Source organism: Podarcis melisellensis, assembly GCF_964234715.1.
Source record: "Podarcis melisellensis genome assembly, chromosome: 7".
NCBI lineage: Eukaryota > Metazoa > Chordata > Lepidosauria > Squamata > Lacertidae > Podarcis > Podarcis melisellensis.
The window spans coordinates 15527029-15546637 of NC_138539.1; the positions used below are offsets into that span (position 1 = coordinate 15527029).

General features: G+C 43.4%; 1 protein-coding gene and 1 long non-coding RNA gene across 2 annotated transcripts in view; one reads left to right on the plus strand and one right to left on the minus strand.

Annotated features, from left to right (window-relative positions):
• Positions 1–19609, minus strand: part of LOC309374270 — a 251011-nt gene that overhangs the window by 85420 nt on the left and 145982 nt on the right. The window lies entirely within an intron of this gene.
• The window catches only part of TAF2 (TATA-box binding protein associated factor 2), a 63429-nt gene that overhangs the window by 5174 nt on the left and 38646 nt on the right, over positions 1–19609 (plus strand). The window contains exons 3-11 of the mRNA XM_081918670.1: positions 1354–1514; positions 9691–9809; positions 10306–10447; positions 11770–12001; positions 13128–13312; positions 14650–14763; positions 15204–15303; positions 17539–17624; positions 19333–19468. Coding sequence (XP_081774796.1) covers positions 1354–1514; positions 9691–9809; positions 10306–10447; positions 11770–12001; positions 13128–13312; positions 14650–14763; positions 15204–15303; positions 17539–17624; positions 19333–19468 — 1275 coding nt within the window. The remainder of the gene's footprint in view (positions 1–1353; positions 1515–9690; positions 9810–10305; positions 10448–11769; positions 12002–13127; positions 13313–14649; positions 14764–15203; positions 15304–17538; positions 17625–19332; positions 19469–19609) is intronic.

Consider the following 19609-nt stretch of genomic DNA (forward strand, 5'->3'; position numbering starts at 1 on the left):
CTTCCCTCCTTCGCAACACCACAATTCCATGCATTTCCATGTTTACTTTGGATTGCTTTGCCTATCAGTTAAATTATCAGGCAGGTTAGGTCAGCCACCATTGGCCCTCCAGGTGAACTGCAACTCCCATCATCCCTGGCTACCTGCCATGGTAGCTGGGGCTGAAGGGGTGGGGGTGTAGTTCAGTGACATTTGGTTGGTAAAAGGTTCTCCACACCTTCCCTAATCCATTATTCTAAGGACCTGGTGCCCGCTGTCCCCATTTTCATTGGCCACATTTTCTCACAGTGCTGTATGCCCATGACAACATTTCTGGTTTAGCAAGGAAACAGGATTAAAATAAAAGATGCAGGGACCATGGCACAGGGAGAATTGATACGGTGTGATAGATTTCACTGGAATTGGATCAAGGAGATGTGGCTTCAATTCCTTTCTCAGTTATGAAACTCGCTCGGTGACGTTGGGCCAGGCACCTAACTCACAGGGTAGTTGTGGGGAAAATCGGGAGGCTCTCATAAATGCTGCTGTGAGCTTGGAGTTAAAAGTGTGAACAAATAGGAAGGGGAGAACCAGAGACCAAAAGGTCTGGTTGTGTCTCAGGACAAGCAGCATTTTAAAGTCTTGTCCCAAGTCATAAGGTGTGCTCCGTTAATTTACAGTGGCTGGTTGAAAGCACTAATGTATTTCTGTGAGCCATGGCAGTATCACAAGCTATGTGACCCAAGGCAGTATCACAAGTTTTGAAAAGTGTAGGAATGTGCCCCCTAGTTTCTGTGAAGGAGAGTTCTCCTGTGAAGGAGAATCATGGCGCCTCATGCTGGATGTAGGGTGGCCAAAAAACAAACACACAAACAGGGCTCCTGTACCTTTAATATAGGCAAGAGGTGCTGGTGACTTCAGATGTTGGACTGTAGCTCCCATCTTCCCTGAGCATTGGCTATGCTAGCTGGGACTGATGGGGGCTAGAGTCCAAGGACATCTGGAAGACTACAGGCTTCCCACCTCTGCTTTAATAGTTGCAACAATGACAAGCTGCAGCTGGTGAAATTCCTCCTTCTGCACAGCTGCTAAAGATGCAAGAGCCCTGTCCTCATTTGCATCTGGTCAGCCTAGCTGTACAGTACATAGGACATTCTTTGTTGATTGAAGGGAACATTGCACTCCTCTTGTTACTTTCTCACTTCTGACACAGAGTGTGTCCTTAACAAGCAGTATGAGAAGCAATCTGGTGAGAGCTGGTGCGCTTTTAAACCTTTCAGTTGATGCAAAAGAAAACTCATTTTGACGTTATAATAGTATTTATAAAGCTAGATTGCTTTGGAGTGTAAACGTTGTTCTTTTAAATCTGTGCAGGGTTACGTGGAGCTGACAATATTTCCCACAGTTGCGAATCTGAATAGAATCAAGCTGAACAGTAAACAATGTAGGATATACAGAGTGAGAGTCAACGATCTGGAAGCGGCTTTTATTTATAATGACCCCACGCTGGAGGTTTGTCACCATGAGTCAAAACAGTAAGTAAATAGTTCATAGTTGCTACCGTCTCTGGAATAGTGATCAATATCTTTTTTTGATAGGGTATGAAGTGGGCTTTGAGTCATGAGTGTTCTTGAAGAACAAGATTGATCAACACATTTAATAGGTGTCAAAAGTGAAGTAATGATGGGAAGTCTTAGTATTTCACAAATCTGAAGTTTTTGAAATAATATAGAACATACGAAGAGTCCGGGATCAAGCCAAAAATCCATCTAGTCTAGCATCCTGTTCTCACAGCGGCCTGCATTGCTTACTTTCAGACAATGCACAGGCAAAAGAAAATGCTGCGCTTGACATCTTGATAATGCTGATTATCAACGATTGGGCAGCCTTACCCAGCTGTCAAAGGGGCCCATGGTTTGAATTCAACCTAGTGGCTAGATCCTACTGTCTCATGGGCTGATCCTAACCATACTGACCCAAAATGATATGACATGGATTTCAATGGAATGGTTCCAAAGAAGCATGTTTCAGATTACAGCCTCGCTCTGAAATATGATAACTAGGGCTTTTCTTCGGGCGGAACTCATTGGAACTCAGTTCTGGCACCTCTCAACTGTGCGCCATTGTCATTCTGAGAGAATGAAGGAGGTATTCATAGTGAGTTCTAGCACCTCATTTTCCAGAAAAATAGCACTGATGAGAACGATAGCATTGGCCTGTCTTGCAGGATGGTTGGAAAGATTATTGAGATAAAGTATGGGAAGTGCTTTGACTATTTAGGGAAAATGTTACAGTGATGCTAAGTATTTCTTTTAGTGGACATTGTTGGGAAATGATGGCACATTCTTACACTTTAGGTTCCTGCTGCCTACCTGACTCCCAATGACACCATACCCTCTTGTATAAAAAGGATGCACGTGCAAGCAGAGACTCTGGGTGGTACAAATAAAGCTTTGCTGGATTTATTTAAGACATGTCTTTGTGGAGGAAGACAGTGCTTCCCCACCAAATCATAGAACTGTGGAGTTGGAATGGACCACCAGGATCATTTAGTTCAACCCACTACAATCCAGGAATCTTTGGCCCAACATGGGGCATGAACCCACAACCGAGATTAAGAGTCTTGTGGTCTACCAACTATCCTGGTTTGTGATAGCTAGAATTGCCATTCTGGATACAGTGGTACCTTGGGTTACATACGCTTCAGGTTACAGACTCCGCTAACCCAGAAATAGTGCTTCAGGTTAAGAACTTTGCTTCAGGATGAGAACAGAAATCGTGCTCCGGTGGCACGGCGGCAGTGGGAGGCCCCATTACCTGAAGTGGTGCTTCAGGTTAAAAACAGTTTCAGGTTAAGAACGGACCTCCGGAACGAATTAAGTACTTAACCCGAGGTACCACTGTACATAGTAATGTTGCATATCTGAGCCAACAGGAAACAATCAACTCTTACACCCACAATTTACAAATACTGTATGTGTATTTTTGAGTAAGACACCTAAAAAAGATTTCTTCTATGTAGTATCTTTATATATTAAGGGTGTGGTGAAAGAGGCCCCAACTAGTTTAACTAGCTGAAATAATAATTTGCTGGAATAGTCTAGATTAACTATGCATCTTGCCAAATAAATCTGTGACAGATGTACAACCCAGAGAAAGGTTTTTTGTTTTGTCACAACAAAGGCCAGAATCTCTCTTAGCAAAACAGTACCCCTGGCCAAAGTATATCTTTATTTTTGATACATTTTTATTTTTAATAAAAGACTACATGTGCCTAACAAATTCCATTTTCAGCAGTATGTAAGAAGCTTCTAACTGGCTTGCACTGGTTTTAAGTTGAGACTTGGGCCTTCAGTATCAGTAAGTGCCACGAAGATTTAGTGTTAAATACAAATGAATATATAGTGAAAGGATGTCAATCCAGATCGCCACTTCTCAGCTACTACCATTTGTATGGAAAGTAAGCATACCCATAAGACACCCCCTCCACCATAATGGTCCTCTAAATAGATTCCTCTACAATGAGTCACATATTTGAACAGGACCAATGCACATGTGAAAAAGAGAACAAAATAAATAATGGTTTCTGTGAAATACTAGCCTCTGTTCCAAGGAGTCTACCTCTCATTACATAAAATATGGCCCATTTCTGTCTGTGAACCCACTGGTATTTAGTATCTAACCACAAGTTCCCTCTAGATACAGACATTTCGGAAAGCTGTCCCTTGGTGATAATTAGAGGCAGAATATTCCTGTATCATATTTACTTTAAAGTAAGTTGATTTGAATATCCCTGAAATTCATATTGAAGTTGAGACTTGTGTTGTTTATTATTTCTGGTGCTTATTATGTGTGATAATCACTAAAAGATTTAAAATATGAAAATGCCATTAGGGCAAGGTACAAATTAAGAATCGCTTTACGGATGGTTTATTTTTGCTGGGCTTGCATCTGATTCTGGAAAGAATTAAGTGTACAGATAGACTGCATTTACTGGCATAGCATACGATTTGTTAAAGATGGTAAAACAAAATAAAATAAAAAGGATTGCAGGGAGCTTCAACAGGACCTCTCCAAAGTGGCAGTAAAATAGCAAATGTAAAGTGTAAAGTGATAAGTTAGCATGTGGTAGTTCTGACTTGAAATATAGTGGTACCTTGGATCTCAAACTTAATTGGTTCCGGAAGTCTGTTCCAAAACCAAAGCGTTCCCAAACCAAGGCGCACTTTCCCATAGAAAGTAATGCAAAATGGATTAATCCGTTCCAGACTTTTAAAAACAACCCCTAAAACAGCAATTGAACATGAATTTTACTATCTAACAAGACCATTGATCCATAAAATGAAAGCAGTGATCAATTTTCTGTACGATAAAATAAATAAGGCAGTATTGTAGATGATTATTTTTTTTTCTTACCTGCACTGATGATAGTCATTGTTTGGATGGGGGGCTTTTATCCATTTTTGCAGTCACACATCAATCAATCACTCATAAAATGAAAAACAAGCCACAGCCACAAAAATGAAAAAGCCACACAAACAATAACACAAAAAATAGAAAAAACAAAAGCACCAAATATCTCCTCAGAACACTGCAATCAGAAATGGAAGGCTTTAATTATGATGGGGGGGCCTTCAATTAGCTGCTCAAGGTTACAAATGGGATGAAAAAACGTTTATTATGATGGGGGGGGACTTAAATTTGCTGTGCAAGGGTAAAACAAGATGAAAAAAGCCTTAATTACTATGTGGGGGACTCAAATGAGCTGCACAACGGTAAAAATGGAAGCTCATGAGCACGTTTGGCTTCCAAGTCAAAGTTTGAAAACCAAAACACCTACTTCCGGGTTTGCAGTGTTCGGGTACTGAGTTGTTTGGGAACTAAGCTGTTCAAAAACCGAGGTACCACTGTAGTGGGTATCTTCTTGTTGTTCCTCTTGCTACTTAGCTGGTAGTAACATGCTCCAAGCCTTCAGATTCGGATAGATTTCAACAACTAAAAAAGCAAGATTGGAAAGCTAGGGCTAATTTGCACACCATGAACATTGATTGTTGTTGATCATCTCATTCTATGACTCCTTTCTGAGTGTATGAATTGACTCCATGGAAGAGTATCATGTTTTATGAAGGCATGAGATGGTAGTGAAAGTTCTGCCTGTGATGTTTGAGCTGGAATTGCTTATTTATACATGCAAGTCACCATTTGTGCAGCAGCCATAGTATTATCAAAGGCTAAAAACTGAGCTAACATGTTTTCTTAATAAATGGTCAAAAATTCTTTCTGGTTTGTCCTTCAGGACCGAGGTGTTTACATCCTCTGGACTATGCATGAATAACCTCTGGGATATTCATGAATAATCAGTTTAGCCTTTTGAGTTTTCCAAGTTAGATTTCAAAAATTCAAAATGAAGTTTACTCAGTATGTGGTGGGTACGGAATGAGGTGGAAGGAAAGCTTTGAAATGAGGTCATGTCTGATTTTTGAGAGGTTTTAATTTGGCTCAAACCCTTTTATTGTACATAACCCTCCTTTTCTGTGGAAGATGAGTTGGTGTGGGAAAGAAAGTATTGTGACTTCTTTTTTGTGTTCGAACCTTGTGGATAGTGCTCATGTTGGGCATATTGTAAAAAAGTAAGCTATAGTGGAGCAACTAATAAACCTTTAAGTCAAATGGGGAAAGGGCAGTTTTATTCCCTCCTTTTAGTCGCTGAATTTTATTGACTTGTTTCAGGCATGATATTGCTAGTTTTGAAAAGTATCTCTTAGCAGATGAACTTGAGCTCATTGAGGAAAGAAAGCAATGCTACATATTTGTAAAACTAGTTCTGTGAAGAACTTGCTGTAGGACTCCAACTAAGAAAGATATTCTCTGTTCTTCATTAGATCAGCCTTTAAAAGACTGTTAAGGGTATGGTGCAAAGCCACCCAGCCAAGGAGCTCAATTGACTGTGAAATCACCACCATTAGAGTGCAACAGGATGTAGATGAGTTGGCGGTAATGAATGGGATTCGTTGTGGCTTGGTTTTGGAAGGTTGCTTTTTTAACTCTGAGTTTCCATGCATTTGCGGCCTGAAACGTAATATGCAAAATGTTAAAACTGAACATACAGCTCGCACATTGTATATTATCATCCATTTAGGAAAAGATCAGCACCACAATAAGAATGGTTTCAGTAATATAAGGCAGTCTGTAGTAGACAGCGGGTGGCGCTGTGGTCTAAACCACATAGCCTGGGGCTTGCCGATCAGAAGGTTGGCGGTTCGAATCCCTGCGACAGGGTGAGCTCCCATTGCTCGGTCCCTGCTCCTGCCAACCTAGCAGTTCGAAAGCACATTGAAGTGCAAGTTGATAAATAGGTACCACTCCGGCAAGAAGCTAAATGGCATTTTCGTGTTCTGCTCTGGTTTGCCATGCTGTCAACATGACCCGGAAACTGTACCCGGCTCCCTTGGCCAATAAAACGAGATGAGCGCTGCATCCCCAGAGTTGTCCGCGACTGGACCTAATGGTCAGGGGTCCCTTTACCTTTATAGTAGTGATGGGTGATGTTAAATTTTCAACATCACAATGTATCACCAGCCAGACATTACAGTTTGGCGACATACCGCAATGTTGAAACAAGCTGCATTGGCCGCAGCCAGCCTCAGCAGCATCGGATCGCTCATATGGGGCTGTGGGGAGGCTTCTTCCACCCCCCATCTGAACCATCTGATGCCACAGCAGCATTGGGTTTCGCGCAGCTGTGGCATAGAAGAAGCATCCCCCCTCCCACCCCAGCTGAGCGATCAAATGCTGCTGAGACATCAGGGTCTCTCAGATGAGTGGGCAGTTTCATGGAGCCCCCATCCTACTGCCATTGCCGGACTGGGGGCTACATTAAATGCTTGGCTGAAGGGAGCGGCAACTGGGTGCCCCTCAGCCAAGCAGTTTAAAGATGCGGAGGGAGAAATAAGCTGTATCGGCACTCACTGATGCAGTTTGTTTCTCCTTCTGCAGTGGTTTGAGGGCAGACCACGATGTCGGTTTCACTCAGTGGTATATCGCTGATGAAACCGCCGTGCTCCTGAGTCCCTCGGCTGGCAGGGCAACTTCATCCAGGGGGTGCTGCTAGTGGAGGGACACGGAAGCATGTCGGTTTCATCAGCGATATACCGCTGAGTGAAACCGACATCGTGATCTGCTCCTCATGCTGGTCCTGGGCAATATATCAATATACCGTATTTTTCCCTCTATAACACGCAGATTTTTTCTTCTAAAAAGGAAGGGGAAATGTCTGTGCGTGTTATAGAGCGAATGTGTGGTCCCTGGAGCCGAAAAATCAGGCAAAATTCAAACCGCGTGTCGGAGAAGGGAAACCTGAAAAGAGGAAGCGGCTGCTTTCCTGCATTCTGCCTCAGGGTCTTACTGCCTACCCTCCTCTGTTTCTTTGCTGTGTTTGCTCAAACGGAACAAAGAGCAGGGAAAGCCCCTCCCCTCCAGGCAAGCAGAGGGGAAAGCAGAGTGCTGCTGAAAACATGCAGGAGGGAGAGAGAGAGAGAGAGAGAGCGTGCGTGAGCTGGCTGGCTTGGGTGGGTAGGTGAGGGAAAACTTTTGCCTTCCTTTCCTCCCTGCCGTTATACCCCTCTCCTGCATTCTTAGCCAGCTGCTTCTCTGCACACCCCTCTCGTGCTCCTTGTCCGTTCTGTGTTTTTCCTTCCCTCCCCACTTAAAATGTGGTTAAAAACCATGGATCCACATGGATCCTCAGGATCTTTGCATTGGGTCACCCCAAATTCACCAACAGATCACATAGCATGTCCATGGCTACAGCCTGCCCCCCAAAAATCACGCATCCACTGTTGCCTGGGGCTGCAATGGTGCAAAAATGTGGTTAAAAAGCATGGATCCACATGGATCCTCAGGATCTTTGCATTGGGTCACCCCAAATTCACCAACAGATCACATAGCATGTCCATGGCTACAGCCTGCCCCCCCAAATCACGCACCCACTGTTGCCTGGGGCTGCAATGGTGCAAAAATGTGGTTAAAAAGCATGGATCCACATGGATCCTCAGGATCTTTGCTTTGGGTCACCCCAAATTCATCATCAGATCACATGTCTGTGGCCACAGCATGAAGCACAAAAATGATACATCCACTGTTTCATTCAGAATGTTTTTTCCCTTGTTTTCCTCCTCTAAAAACGATGTGCGTGTTATGGTCAGGTGCGTGTTATAGAGCGAAAAATACGGTATCTCCCAGGCTAGTCCGTAGTTCAGGGGTCAGCAAACTTTTTCAGCAGGGGGCAGTCCGCTGTCCCTCAGACCTTGTGGGGGATGGACTATATTTTTGGGGGGAGGGGAATGAACGAATTCCTATGCACACTGGGAAGAATGGGGCAGGGAAAGGGCAGGCATAATAAAACAAGTAAAGTAAAGTAAAATAAAATAAAATGGTGTGCATTAAAGCAGTGTGGGGAAGGCTCCTCAACAGACAAGCTCACCCACCACCATGCTGCTCATCCTTCAGCCACCCCCCAAAACACACACACACAGACCCACAATTGCCCCACGGAGAAAAGGGTGGCAAGTTCAATATGCAGAGAACGGCCGAGGCAAAGGAGGGGTGGCGGCTCCGGAGAAGCGGCACCAGGGGGGGCAGGGCTAGAAGAAGAGGCAAAGGGGGCAAGTAGTCTTCCTCCCCACGCAACCCCCAGCCCCAGCCACCTTCTCAGTTTGCCGCCTGCCTCATTTGCCGAAGGGCTGGCGGTGGTGGCACGAAAAAGGCTTCCACCCCACCTAGAGAAATAGGGCACTGCTCTTACCTTCCCAGGGACTGCCGCCACCACCACAACCGCCGCTGCTGCTTCTTGTAGGCAAAGCGAGCTCCTCCGCTCCACCCTTTGGCCCATAGGAGCACCAGGTCGGAAACGGGAGGAAGAGGCCGAGTGGCGGCGGCTCTCCCAATCAAATGCCACACCTGGTTTATCTTTGCCAATCAAATGCCACTGAGGTAAACCAGGCGCGGCATTTGATTGGCAGAGAAGTCCCTGCACCGCGCTGAGGTAAACCATGCACGGCGTTGTGATTGGCAGAGCCGCCGCCGCTCAGCCTCTTCCTCCCACCGTCATCGCCGGGAGTCTCGGCTTCGCAGCAGGTTCTTAAATGGCCGGATTTAGGACCCCGGGGGCCATAGTTTGCCAACCCCTGCTATAGTTATTCAGACCATTATTTTGTCAAATGTGAGGAGGCAGAATAATACTCAGCCTACTTTCTGGCAATCATGCTGGCTGCTGATTTGGCTTCCTGGCCCAATTGATGGTGCTGGATCCTACCCTTTCGACGTCTTTTGTGGCCTGGGACTGACATATTTAGGAGACTCCCTCTCTCCATATGTGCTTAAGTCTCCAGTTCCATTGTGTAGGGCAGACCCTGCTCCGTGTGCCCTTGCCACATGAAGTCATGATAAGTGGAGCGATGGAGAGGATTTTCACTGCAATTGTCTCAAGCTAATCAAATGACTTTCTCAGTTAAGCTTTTCTTGTGACATTTCAAAGAGGGTGTACAATCTGCCCATGAGTGTTGAGGTGGCATTTCTAAGTGGTTACTGTTAGAGGTGACAATTTTAAGCACTTCTGTTGTGGGCGTTTTTCATCTGCTTTCTTGCAGCATGTGAAGTCCCTTGACCCCAAATCCTTTTTTGAATTTGAACTCTGAGTCCTTTGTGTTGCAGGAGAAATCTCAACTACTTTTCCAATGCGTATGCTGCTGCAGTCAGTGCTGTGGACCCGGATGCTGGAAATGGAGAGCTGTGCATCAAGGTGCCGTCAGACCTTTGGAAGCACGTCGATGGTAAAGACCAGAAACCCTTAAAATGAAAGTGCTACAGACTTGCTAGCGATCTAGAATAGTTTTCCAGGCCTTGCTGCACTTTGGCAGGGCTTCAATGGCCCTGCAATGCTGGTGGAGCGCTTTTGATTTTGAGGCGTAGATCAGGCAAGCTGTTTGATTATGTGAATTACGGCAAGTTCTTAAGAGTTACTTCAACCCTCATAGACTAGCTTCTGTGTACAGAAAAATATATACCAAAATAAATAATCTCCCGCGCATATTTTCAATAAAATGTGTTTTATAATAGAAAATTCTGTTTCGCTTTGAGAGTCCTGGGTCATCGTCAAAGATCTCACCTTCATTCTTTCATCTTTTTCTCTTGCTTAGTTCCATGAGGTTCTGAGTACAAAGTGGTTTTGCAAGTTAATGAATAGTTAATGGTGGGTTTGCCACGTTTCTTCCAGAAATGCCAGATTAATACATATTTTATTACGTGGCTGCTCTTTTCCTGCTGCAGAATTAAAAGTCTTGAAGGTACATATCAACTTTTCTCTGGACCAGCCAAAAGGAGGCCTTCATTTTGTGGTACCCAACGTGGAAGGAAGCTTAGCAGAGAGGGGGGCCCATGTCTTCTCTTGCGGGTATCAAAATTCTACAAGGTGAGAGTTGCAGAGTCTTATGCTCCCATTTCCCATGGGCCTTGAAATCGAAGAGTGCTGTGAAAGTTGGAAATCAGGTCCTGTTTTGCTTTACGGTCATTTCAGAATATTTTAAGACCATTGAGACATGGCATTTTCCTTACATGGAAGAAAACAAATAACCCATGTGTGCACCCATTGCCAATGGGCAGCTTTTCAATTGATGGTCATTCAGAAAAATAGATATTGTACGTGCTGCTCAGTAAATATAGGGTCAGTTGACCTGTGGTGGCTTCATTACCCTCCCTTTCTTCTCTTTTGAATAATGTATATTTAATTTCCAGAGCTATCAGAGTCTGATTTATCATTGTTAAAATGAATGAGAAAGCACCTAAGACTGGCGGTCTGTCCGAATAGAAAAGGACAAATTTTAGCGTTTTACCTGTTTAGCTTTCCATTTTTTATATGTTATGCCACTTCAAGATAACTGGAATAAATTCCCCATCCCCACCCCTGGGGTTTTTTGGGGGTGGTGGTTGTGGTGGAGGAATTAATCTGTACATTCCCTGTATCATCAACAACAAGAAGAACAAAAAACAAAGGACTGAAGACATCACTGTTGGACCCCGGGAGCTGTCTTGCCAAGGTGCAAACATATTTCAAGTGTGCCTTGCAGTGTACTTTTCTGAAGGGCAACTTTCGAAGCCTCCCCAGACTAATCAGTCTTTCAGTATTGTAGAAGTGAGATTCTTATCATGGAGTAGTAGCCTCACGGGAGTCCTAAACTGGCTAGCTTTTTGTAGTTCTCTGTGTTTATGCATTGACAGAATGCAGTTATCAAAGATTTGGGAAGGGTCAGCTGCTTTCAGGATTGTACTGTTTTAGTAAAGCCAAGGCCCCAGATGCCTACACATCAAGTACAGTGGTGCCCCGCAAGACGAACGCCTCGCAAGACGAAAAACCCGCTAGACGAAAGGGTTTTCCGTTTTGGAGGCGCTTCGTAAAACAAATTCCCCTATGGGGTTGCTTCGCAAGACGAAAAAAATCTTGCATCCCCCCGCGGTTTTTTTCCGCTTTTTCCGCCCTTTTCTTAAGCTGCTAAGCCGCTTATCAGCTGTTCCGCTGCTAAGCCGCTTAACAGCTGATCGCTGGAAGCCGCTTGACAGCTGTAGCGCTAATCCCGCTAAGCTGTCAATGGGCTTGCTTCGCAAGACGAAAAAACCGCTATATGAAGAGCCTCACGGAACGGATTAATTTCGTCTTGCGAGGCACCACAGTACTGCAACATTTGTCTTGGATTGGGAAGATGATTATGATTTTTAATGACTTCACTTTCTCTCCAGGTTTTGGTTTCCTTGTGTTGATTCATACTCTGAACTATGCACATGGAAACTGGAATATACTGTGGATGCCACAATGGTGGCTGTCTCAAATGGAGACCTGGTGGAAACAGTGTATACTCATGATATGAGGAAAAAGACCTTCCATTATATGCTGACAATTCCAACTGCAGCATCTAACATCTCCTTGGCCATTGGACCATTTGAAATCCTTGTTGATCCCTACATGCATGAGGTAATTCTTTTCATAGGCAGCCTCTGTGTGGCACTTCTCGGTCTTGGTCCTGTATACCTGAAGGAGCGTCTCCACCCCCATCGTTCTGCCCGGACTCTGAGATCCAGCGCTGAGGGCCTTCTGGCGGTTCCCTCATTGCGAGAAGTGAGGTTACAGGGAACCAGGCAGAGGGCCTTCTCGGTAGTGGCGCCCACCCTGTGGAACGCCCTCCCTTCAGATGTGAAGGAAATAAGTAGCTATCTTATCTTTAAAAGACATCTGAAGGCTGCCCTGTTTAGGGACGTTTTAAATATTTAATGCTGTATTGTTTTTAACACTCAATTGGAAGCCGCCCAGAGTGGCTGGGGAAACTCAGCCAGATTATTTATTATACATAATAAATAAATTGTTGTTGTTGTTGTTATCCTATTCCACGTGATTTGTCCTGGTGTGAGGTTCTTGGGTGGTTATTGATTAGGGTTTTACTCTTGCACTATTGGTCATATAGGATTTTTCAGTGATTTTTTAATTTGTCCTGTTATATTTCTTAGTTCTTAAGAAATCATGTTCCCTGTCCTGAATGCCCAGAGATAGAATAACAGCTAAAATAAGTTCTCAACCTATTTATATTCCAAGTCGGAATATAAATTTATCGCAACTTATTTATATTCCAAGTCGGAATATAAATTTATCGCTTTATTTATATTACTATTTCCCCTCACTATTGCTTTATAAAAGTTTTGTGTGTTGTCGTAAGTCTGTTGCCTTATCTTTGGGAAGTACCAATTCTTGCTGTAACTTGCAGTCGATTCCAATTGCTGGAAGTTCACTCCTTGAAAGCTGCTACTTTATGACACTTCATACTGCAGATAGGCTGCTGTACGTAGCCTCAGGCTGTGCCTCACGGTAACTGTTTTCCTGGATCTCTGGAAAGCTGTGGAGGACTAGCAAAGCTGCATAGCCAGTTCACCACCTCATGTTCTGCATCTCTAAGCTATATGCATGCAGTGATGGTGACCTCAGGGTCAAACTTGCTAATCTTTATATTTTCCATTGGCAGCGTTTTCTAATGTTCACTTTTAGCTATTTGCTGACTTGAATTTGGTTTTGTTTTTTAAAAAGGTTTTCTCCTCTGTTGTTGTTGTAGGTGACTCATTTCTGTTTACCCCAGCTTCTCCCGCTGCTCAAACACACCACATCTTATCTCCATGAAGTATTTGAATTCTATGAAGAGATACTTACGTGCCGCTATCCTTACTCCTGTTTCAAGACAGTTTTCGTAGACGAGGCCTACGTTGAAGTAGCTGCTTACGCTTCCATGAGCATTTTTAGGTAAGTACTTATAACTAGCTGGGACACAGGTGGCGCTCTGGGTTAAACCACAGAGCCTAGGGCTTGCCAATCAGAAGGTCAGCAGTTTGAATCCCCGCGATGGGGTGAGCTCCCGTTGTTCGGTCCAAGCTCCTGCCCACCTAGCAGTACGAAAGCACATCAAAGTGCAAGTAGATAAATAGGTACCGCTCCAGCGGGAAGGTAAACAGTGTTTCCGTGCACTGCTCTGATTCACCAGAAGCAGCTTAGTCATGCTGGCCACATGACCCGGAAGCTGTTTGCGGACAAATGCCGGCTCCCTCGGCCAATAAAGCAAGATGAGCGCCGCAACTCCAGAGTTGTCTGCGACTGGACCTTTACCTTTACTCAAAACTAACCCAACTAAAATGAAGTGATTTGAGAAATGCACAGATATCCATCACACTTAATCGTATCTCATGCTGGCAGAGAGATACTTCAGTCCAAATCACTAGAGGTTTTTTGTGTTTGCTGTTTTGTCTTTTTAAAGGAAACTCAGTGCCATCATTTATGTTCATAGGACCAAGGATAACATTATACTGGGACCTGGGCTTTTGGCTGAAACTCAGCTCCGTACTTGCAGGGGATGCCTTTGAGCTAGCTCCACATTTCAATTCAGTTTCCAGCTTATAAAATGATGCCAAAGGTTGTCATAGAATCGACTGATGAGATAAGAATTGTAAATAACATGGCAGCACCAAAACGTTAAATGCCTGTGACATTTATTATTATTGCCGGATTGACTTCAATCCAATGCATAGTAATAACACTAATAATAGTAACAACAACAACAATTTATTATTTATAACCCGCCCATCTGGCTGGGTTTCCCCAGCCACTCTGGGAGGCTTCCAACAAAATATTAAAATATAATAGCCTATTAAACATTAAAAGCTTCCCTAAACAGGGCTGCCTTAAGATGTTTTCTAAAAGTTTTCTCTTTGACATCTGGTGGGAGGGCATTCCACAGGGCGGGTGCCACTAACAGCTAGTTTTAGAAGCATAGGGTGTTTTAAAATGTTCCCAATTTTAATTTTGTGACCATAGTCCAAAGTGCATTTGGCAAAGGAGGGATGCAGCCGTGATTTTTACTCTGAGTACACACACCTGTTGGTTCACACTTAGTGATTGTTTGGCTTCATGTTGCATGTGAAGCTGAGCCATATAAGACTTAAGAAAGCTGTTTTATACTTCGCTTGTTAAAATTCTGCTATTATTTGTTCATGTTTACTTGATTAAACTGAGGTGGAGGGTTTTGTCTCTCCTGAAGATTTTGTTTGCCACCGTTGTGCATATGCTTGTTTGTGTTTTTCCTTTAGCACAAACCTTTTGCACAGTGCAATGATAATAGATGAGACCCCGCTGACCAGGAGATGTTTGGCTCAGGCTCTGGCCCAGCAGTTTTTTGGCTGTTTCATATCTAGAATGTCTTGGTGAGTACATCTTAAAATAGATAACTCCCACGTCGAATTTTGGCTATGGGTATGTTAATCATTATAAAAAGGCATAAATGCAGATAAATTCTATAGCTATCACAGCAATCATAGCACATTTGGGGTTTCTTAAATTTGCAAGATAACCTACAAGCTCTTAATGTCTATTTACTTACATAGATTTTTTAAGTTTCTGTATGCTAGAGAATATTTTAAATAAAGATACCAAAAGATGTAGTTGCCTAGATTTTAATTACAGTTAAGGCTTTCTTGAGTCACTTACTGCCAGGATATATACATCTGTTCTTGGTTCATTAGTCCTTTATTTATTTAGATGGTTAGAGTTGTTAGCTTTTAAAGTATTTTCACTAAGAGTGCATTCAGCATGGAGATTCTGTAAATCAAGAGGGTTTTTTCTTGCGTTGCTTCTTCGCTTACAGGTCAGATGAGTGGGTGTTGAAAGGAATCTCTGGCTATATTTATGGCCTCTGGATGAAGAAAACCTTTGGTGTAAATGAGTATCGGCACTGGATCAAGGAGGTAATGAACCCCGATGGATTTTGAAAGCATCTTTATCCTTTTACACAGATACACAAGGGGATGCACGAATGGAGCTATCCTTTCCATTGACGCATTTTAAGGTGAAGCTGTCACAATTAAGTGGGAGATTACACAATACCTATGTGTGCAGTTCTAGAAATATTTGGCAAAACAGTGTTCCCTGGGTAACTGACCAGTGAAGCTGCTTTGGGTGACATCATCATAATTATTAATAATAATTTAGTATTTATACCCCGCCCATCTGGCTGGGTTTCCCTGGCCACTCTGGGCGGCTTCCAACAAAAGATTAGAAATACATTAAAACATCAGTCGTTAAAAACTTCCCTAAACAGGGCTGCCTTCAGATATCTTCCAAACGTCAGATAGTTGTTTATTTCTTTGACATCTGATGGGGGGGGCGTCCACAGGGTGGGCGCCACTACTGAGAAGGCCCTCTGCCTGGTTCCCTGTAACTTCACTTCTCTCAGTAAGGGAACCGCCAGAAAGCCCTCAGCGCTGGACCTCAATGTCTGGGCAGAATGATGGGAGTGGAGATACTCCTTCAGGTAGACTGGACCAAGGCCATTTAGGGCTTTAAAGGTCAGCACCAACACTTTGAATGCTCGGAAACGTACTGGGAGCCAAGGTAGGTCTTTCAAGACCGGTGTTATGTGGTCTCGGCAGCCGCTCCCAGTCACCAGTCTAGCTGCCACATTCTGGATTAGTTGTCATTTCTGGGTCACCTTCGAATGTAGCCCCACATAGAGCACATTGCAGTAGTCTAAGCAGATAACTAGAGCATGCACCACTCTGGCGAGACAGTCTGTGGGCAGATAGGGTCTCAGCCTGCGTACCAGATGGAGCTAGTAGACAGCTGCCCTGGACACAGAATTGACCTGCGCCTCCATTGACTGCTGTGAGTCCAAAATGACTCTCAGGCTGTGCACCTGGTCCTTCAGGGGCACAGTTACCCCATTCAGGACCAGGGAGTCCTCCACACCTGCCCATCTCCTGTCCCCCAAAAACAATACTTCCTGTTGGGTGTAGTGAAGGGTTAACCTTCTGTGTCTTGTGCCTGAGGGGACGGGCAAGGGCCGAGAATAGGACTTTTGCCTGCACTTCTGTCTTGTCAAAATTCAACCTCAATGTGTTCCTCTGTTTGAGGAAGCATTATGTTATATTGGGTTGGCTACATAAGCATTAACAGATCAGGTTTTTCTCTCTCTGGAAGTGTGTTAGCAACCCACCATGCCACCCTTGGGTCAAAGGTAATTACCCACCCTTGCAAGCCACAGGGTGGCACTAAACCCCCTCAGTGATGCCCTGCTGTAGCGACAGAACAGCCATTCAGGTAGGACCCAGCAGTTCTTTCCCCACCCCTGCAGACGAGCATCCAATCATGTGAGCCCTGACTTGCTGTCTGAGGAAAGAACAGCCCAGATACTGGTTTTCTACCTTAGTGAGAATTAGGCCTCTGTTTTAGGGGGTCCTACACCCTTCTGCCAAGTGCATGGTTTATGAATTAGTCCAGACCATCTGCCTCTTTTCCTTGCGTGTCTTTATTATATCTGTCAACAAGTGTGATGGGTTTTGCCATAAAAAGCTTTCAAGTGATCTTGATTTAATTTTCTAACCCTGCACCCTGTCTTCATTTCCCCTTTTAAACAGCCTCATATGTTGTCGTCGGAATATTGCACTGGGTTTTTTTACAGATCTGCCCCGCCCAAAAAAACCCACCCAATTTTTCAGTAACAGTTCACTGAGAGTAAGGTACCAAGCAGCAGATGGAAAGGAAGGCAAACTGCCTCTCTTTTCAAGGGTTGTGTAGAAAATGTGTGTGTGTGTGTGTGTGTTATAATTCATTCAGTGCTCTCTGGCAATCACACATTGCAGGGGCAACTAATAGTGGTGCCCAAGCTGTCTCTTGGGCACCCCAGGATTATCTGAAATGCACTTGAAAAACCACAGTGGTGTGCAGTTCTGCTCTTTGCAGATAATGTTTGTGCCTGCTTATCTTTGATATGAAGTAGTGGAAGTTGAGTTAAAAGGGGAAGGGTTTGTGATCTGAATGCACAGTATTCCCCTGATGGGTACATTTGTAAGGAGGGGAAATGATGGAAACCAAATTGAATATGCTCATAATTTTAATATGCTTCAACAAGACCATGTATAGCTTGTCTTCTCTTTGTAGCCAAATACACCTTTGCAATATTGTTATTATTATTTGCATTTCAGGAACTGGACAAAATAGTTGTGTATGAACTGAAGACCGGTGGAGTCTTACTTCATCCAATCTTTGGTGGAGGAAAAGAAAAGGACAAGTATGTTTAGGAGATTTATAGGGCCAATAATACACACACGAACGAACACACACACACACACACACACACACACTCTTCAGGTGAGTAATGAGACATTTGGCCAAAGGCTTCATTACCTCAGCTACCTAATGGTCCCATAAAGGACATCCTTGGTAAACATTTGCCTTCTTTGAATTACAGAATGGAAGTATATTAACAAAATATATGCTAAGTAGAGTAAAAACCTTTCAAAGGAAAGGGAAACTATTTTGCTACAGGTGTGAAAATCTCTTTAAAACACACGTTCTGCTATTTTTACAAGCACTAGAGTCCTTCTAATGACTGATGCACATCAGCTTTGAGCATACTGCAGTTTTTTTTAAAAAAATATTAGAGCATATGGCTGACGAACCTCATTCTATGTAGCCATATGGAGGGAGGTGACTTTATTGCTCATTAAATGGTGCTGAAATACTACATCCAGAGTCTTAAACTGGTTATATTGGGATGGCAACATGGATTTATAAGCAATATGAGATGAAAGGGAACAGTTGTTCAACTTGAGTTGCCTAATTCAGATGTCCGAGAATAGTTTTATTAAAGAGGCTTTAATTGAAAGCAAAAGGCCGCTTAAATACCTCTTCTCCAATATGTTATAGATCCTTTTCACTGGCTCCTTACCACTGGTTTGCTGCTTGAAGCACTGCTGGCTAGGCAGTTTGGAGGTGGCTAGTGATGGCTAAGAATGGCTAAGGTCCAGCAGCGAGATGACGGCTTTTGGTGGCTCAAAGGAGAGGTTCAGGAGTAACACGTGCTATTCAGAGTAGACCCATTGATATTAATGAACGTATCTAAGATAGGTCCATTAATTTAATTGTGTCTGCTCTGAGTAAGGAGGGACACGGGTGGCACTGTGGGTTAAATCACAGATCCTAGGACTTGCTGATCAGAAGGTCGGTGGTTCGAATCCCTGCGACGGGGTGAGCTCCTGTTGCTCGGTCCCTGCTCCTGCCAACCTAGCAGTTCGAAAGCATGTCAAAGTGCAAGTAGAGAAATAGGTACCACTCCGACGGGAAGGTAAATGGCGTTTCCGTGCGCTGCTCTGGTTCGCCAGAAGCGGCTTAGTCAGGCTGGCCACGTGACCCAGAAGCTGTAGCCAGCTCCCTCAGCCAATAAAGCCAGATGAGCGCCACAACCCCAGAGTCGGCCACGACTAGACCTAATGGTCAGGGGTCCCTTTACCTTTACTCTGAGTAAACTTAATTGAGTACCACCCCATTGTAATTACTGCTGACTTACTTAGCGGAAAGGGTCTGCTCATATCTTTTTTAAAGTACTCAATGAAAGAGAATATAGGATAGTCATTATTTCTCCTCTTTCCTCCCTTCTGTGCTCCTGTCTGAACTGTTCATAGATTGTTACAGGCAGAAGTAAACTGCTGATGTTGAATGTTTAATATTTTGCAATTTACCCATATAGTTTTAGTTTTACCCAAAGTTTACCTGAGAATATTTTTTTAAAAACACTGAGTAAAATTTGTGAGCGTACTTCTTGAGCCTCTGTTCTTAATATAATCAGAGTTTTAATTAATTAGTTTTCAATTGTTGAATTAGGAGAATCCTGTCTGACTCTTTGAATTTTTACTTTTGAACTTTCTGCTGTATGTGGGACTTACCCTTAAAATGCAAAATTAAATATTCCTGAAATGATATTGATTTTCATTTTCCAGCCCTGCATCACACCTGCATTTTTCTATAAAGCATCCTCACACATTATCATGGGAGTACTACACTATGTTCCAGTGCAAAGCCCACCTAGTCATGAGACTCATAGAAAACAGAATAAGCATGGAGTTCATGTTACAAGTAAGTGTTTGGACATTTTTAAAATTTCCTATTTATAATTCCTTTTTAAAAAAAATAAAAAAATACTTGAATTTCAGTGCCTTCCATAAAAAATGTGACCCTAAAAGCAGACTATGAAGCTTATTACCGTTAATACACAAC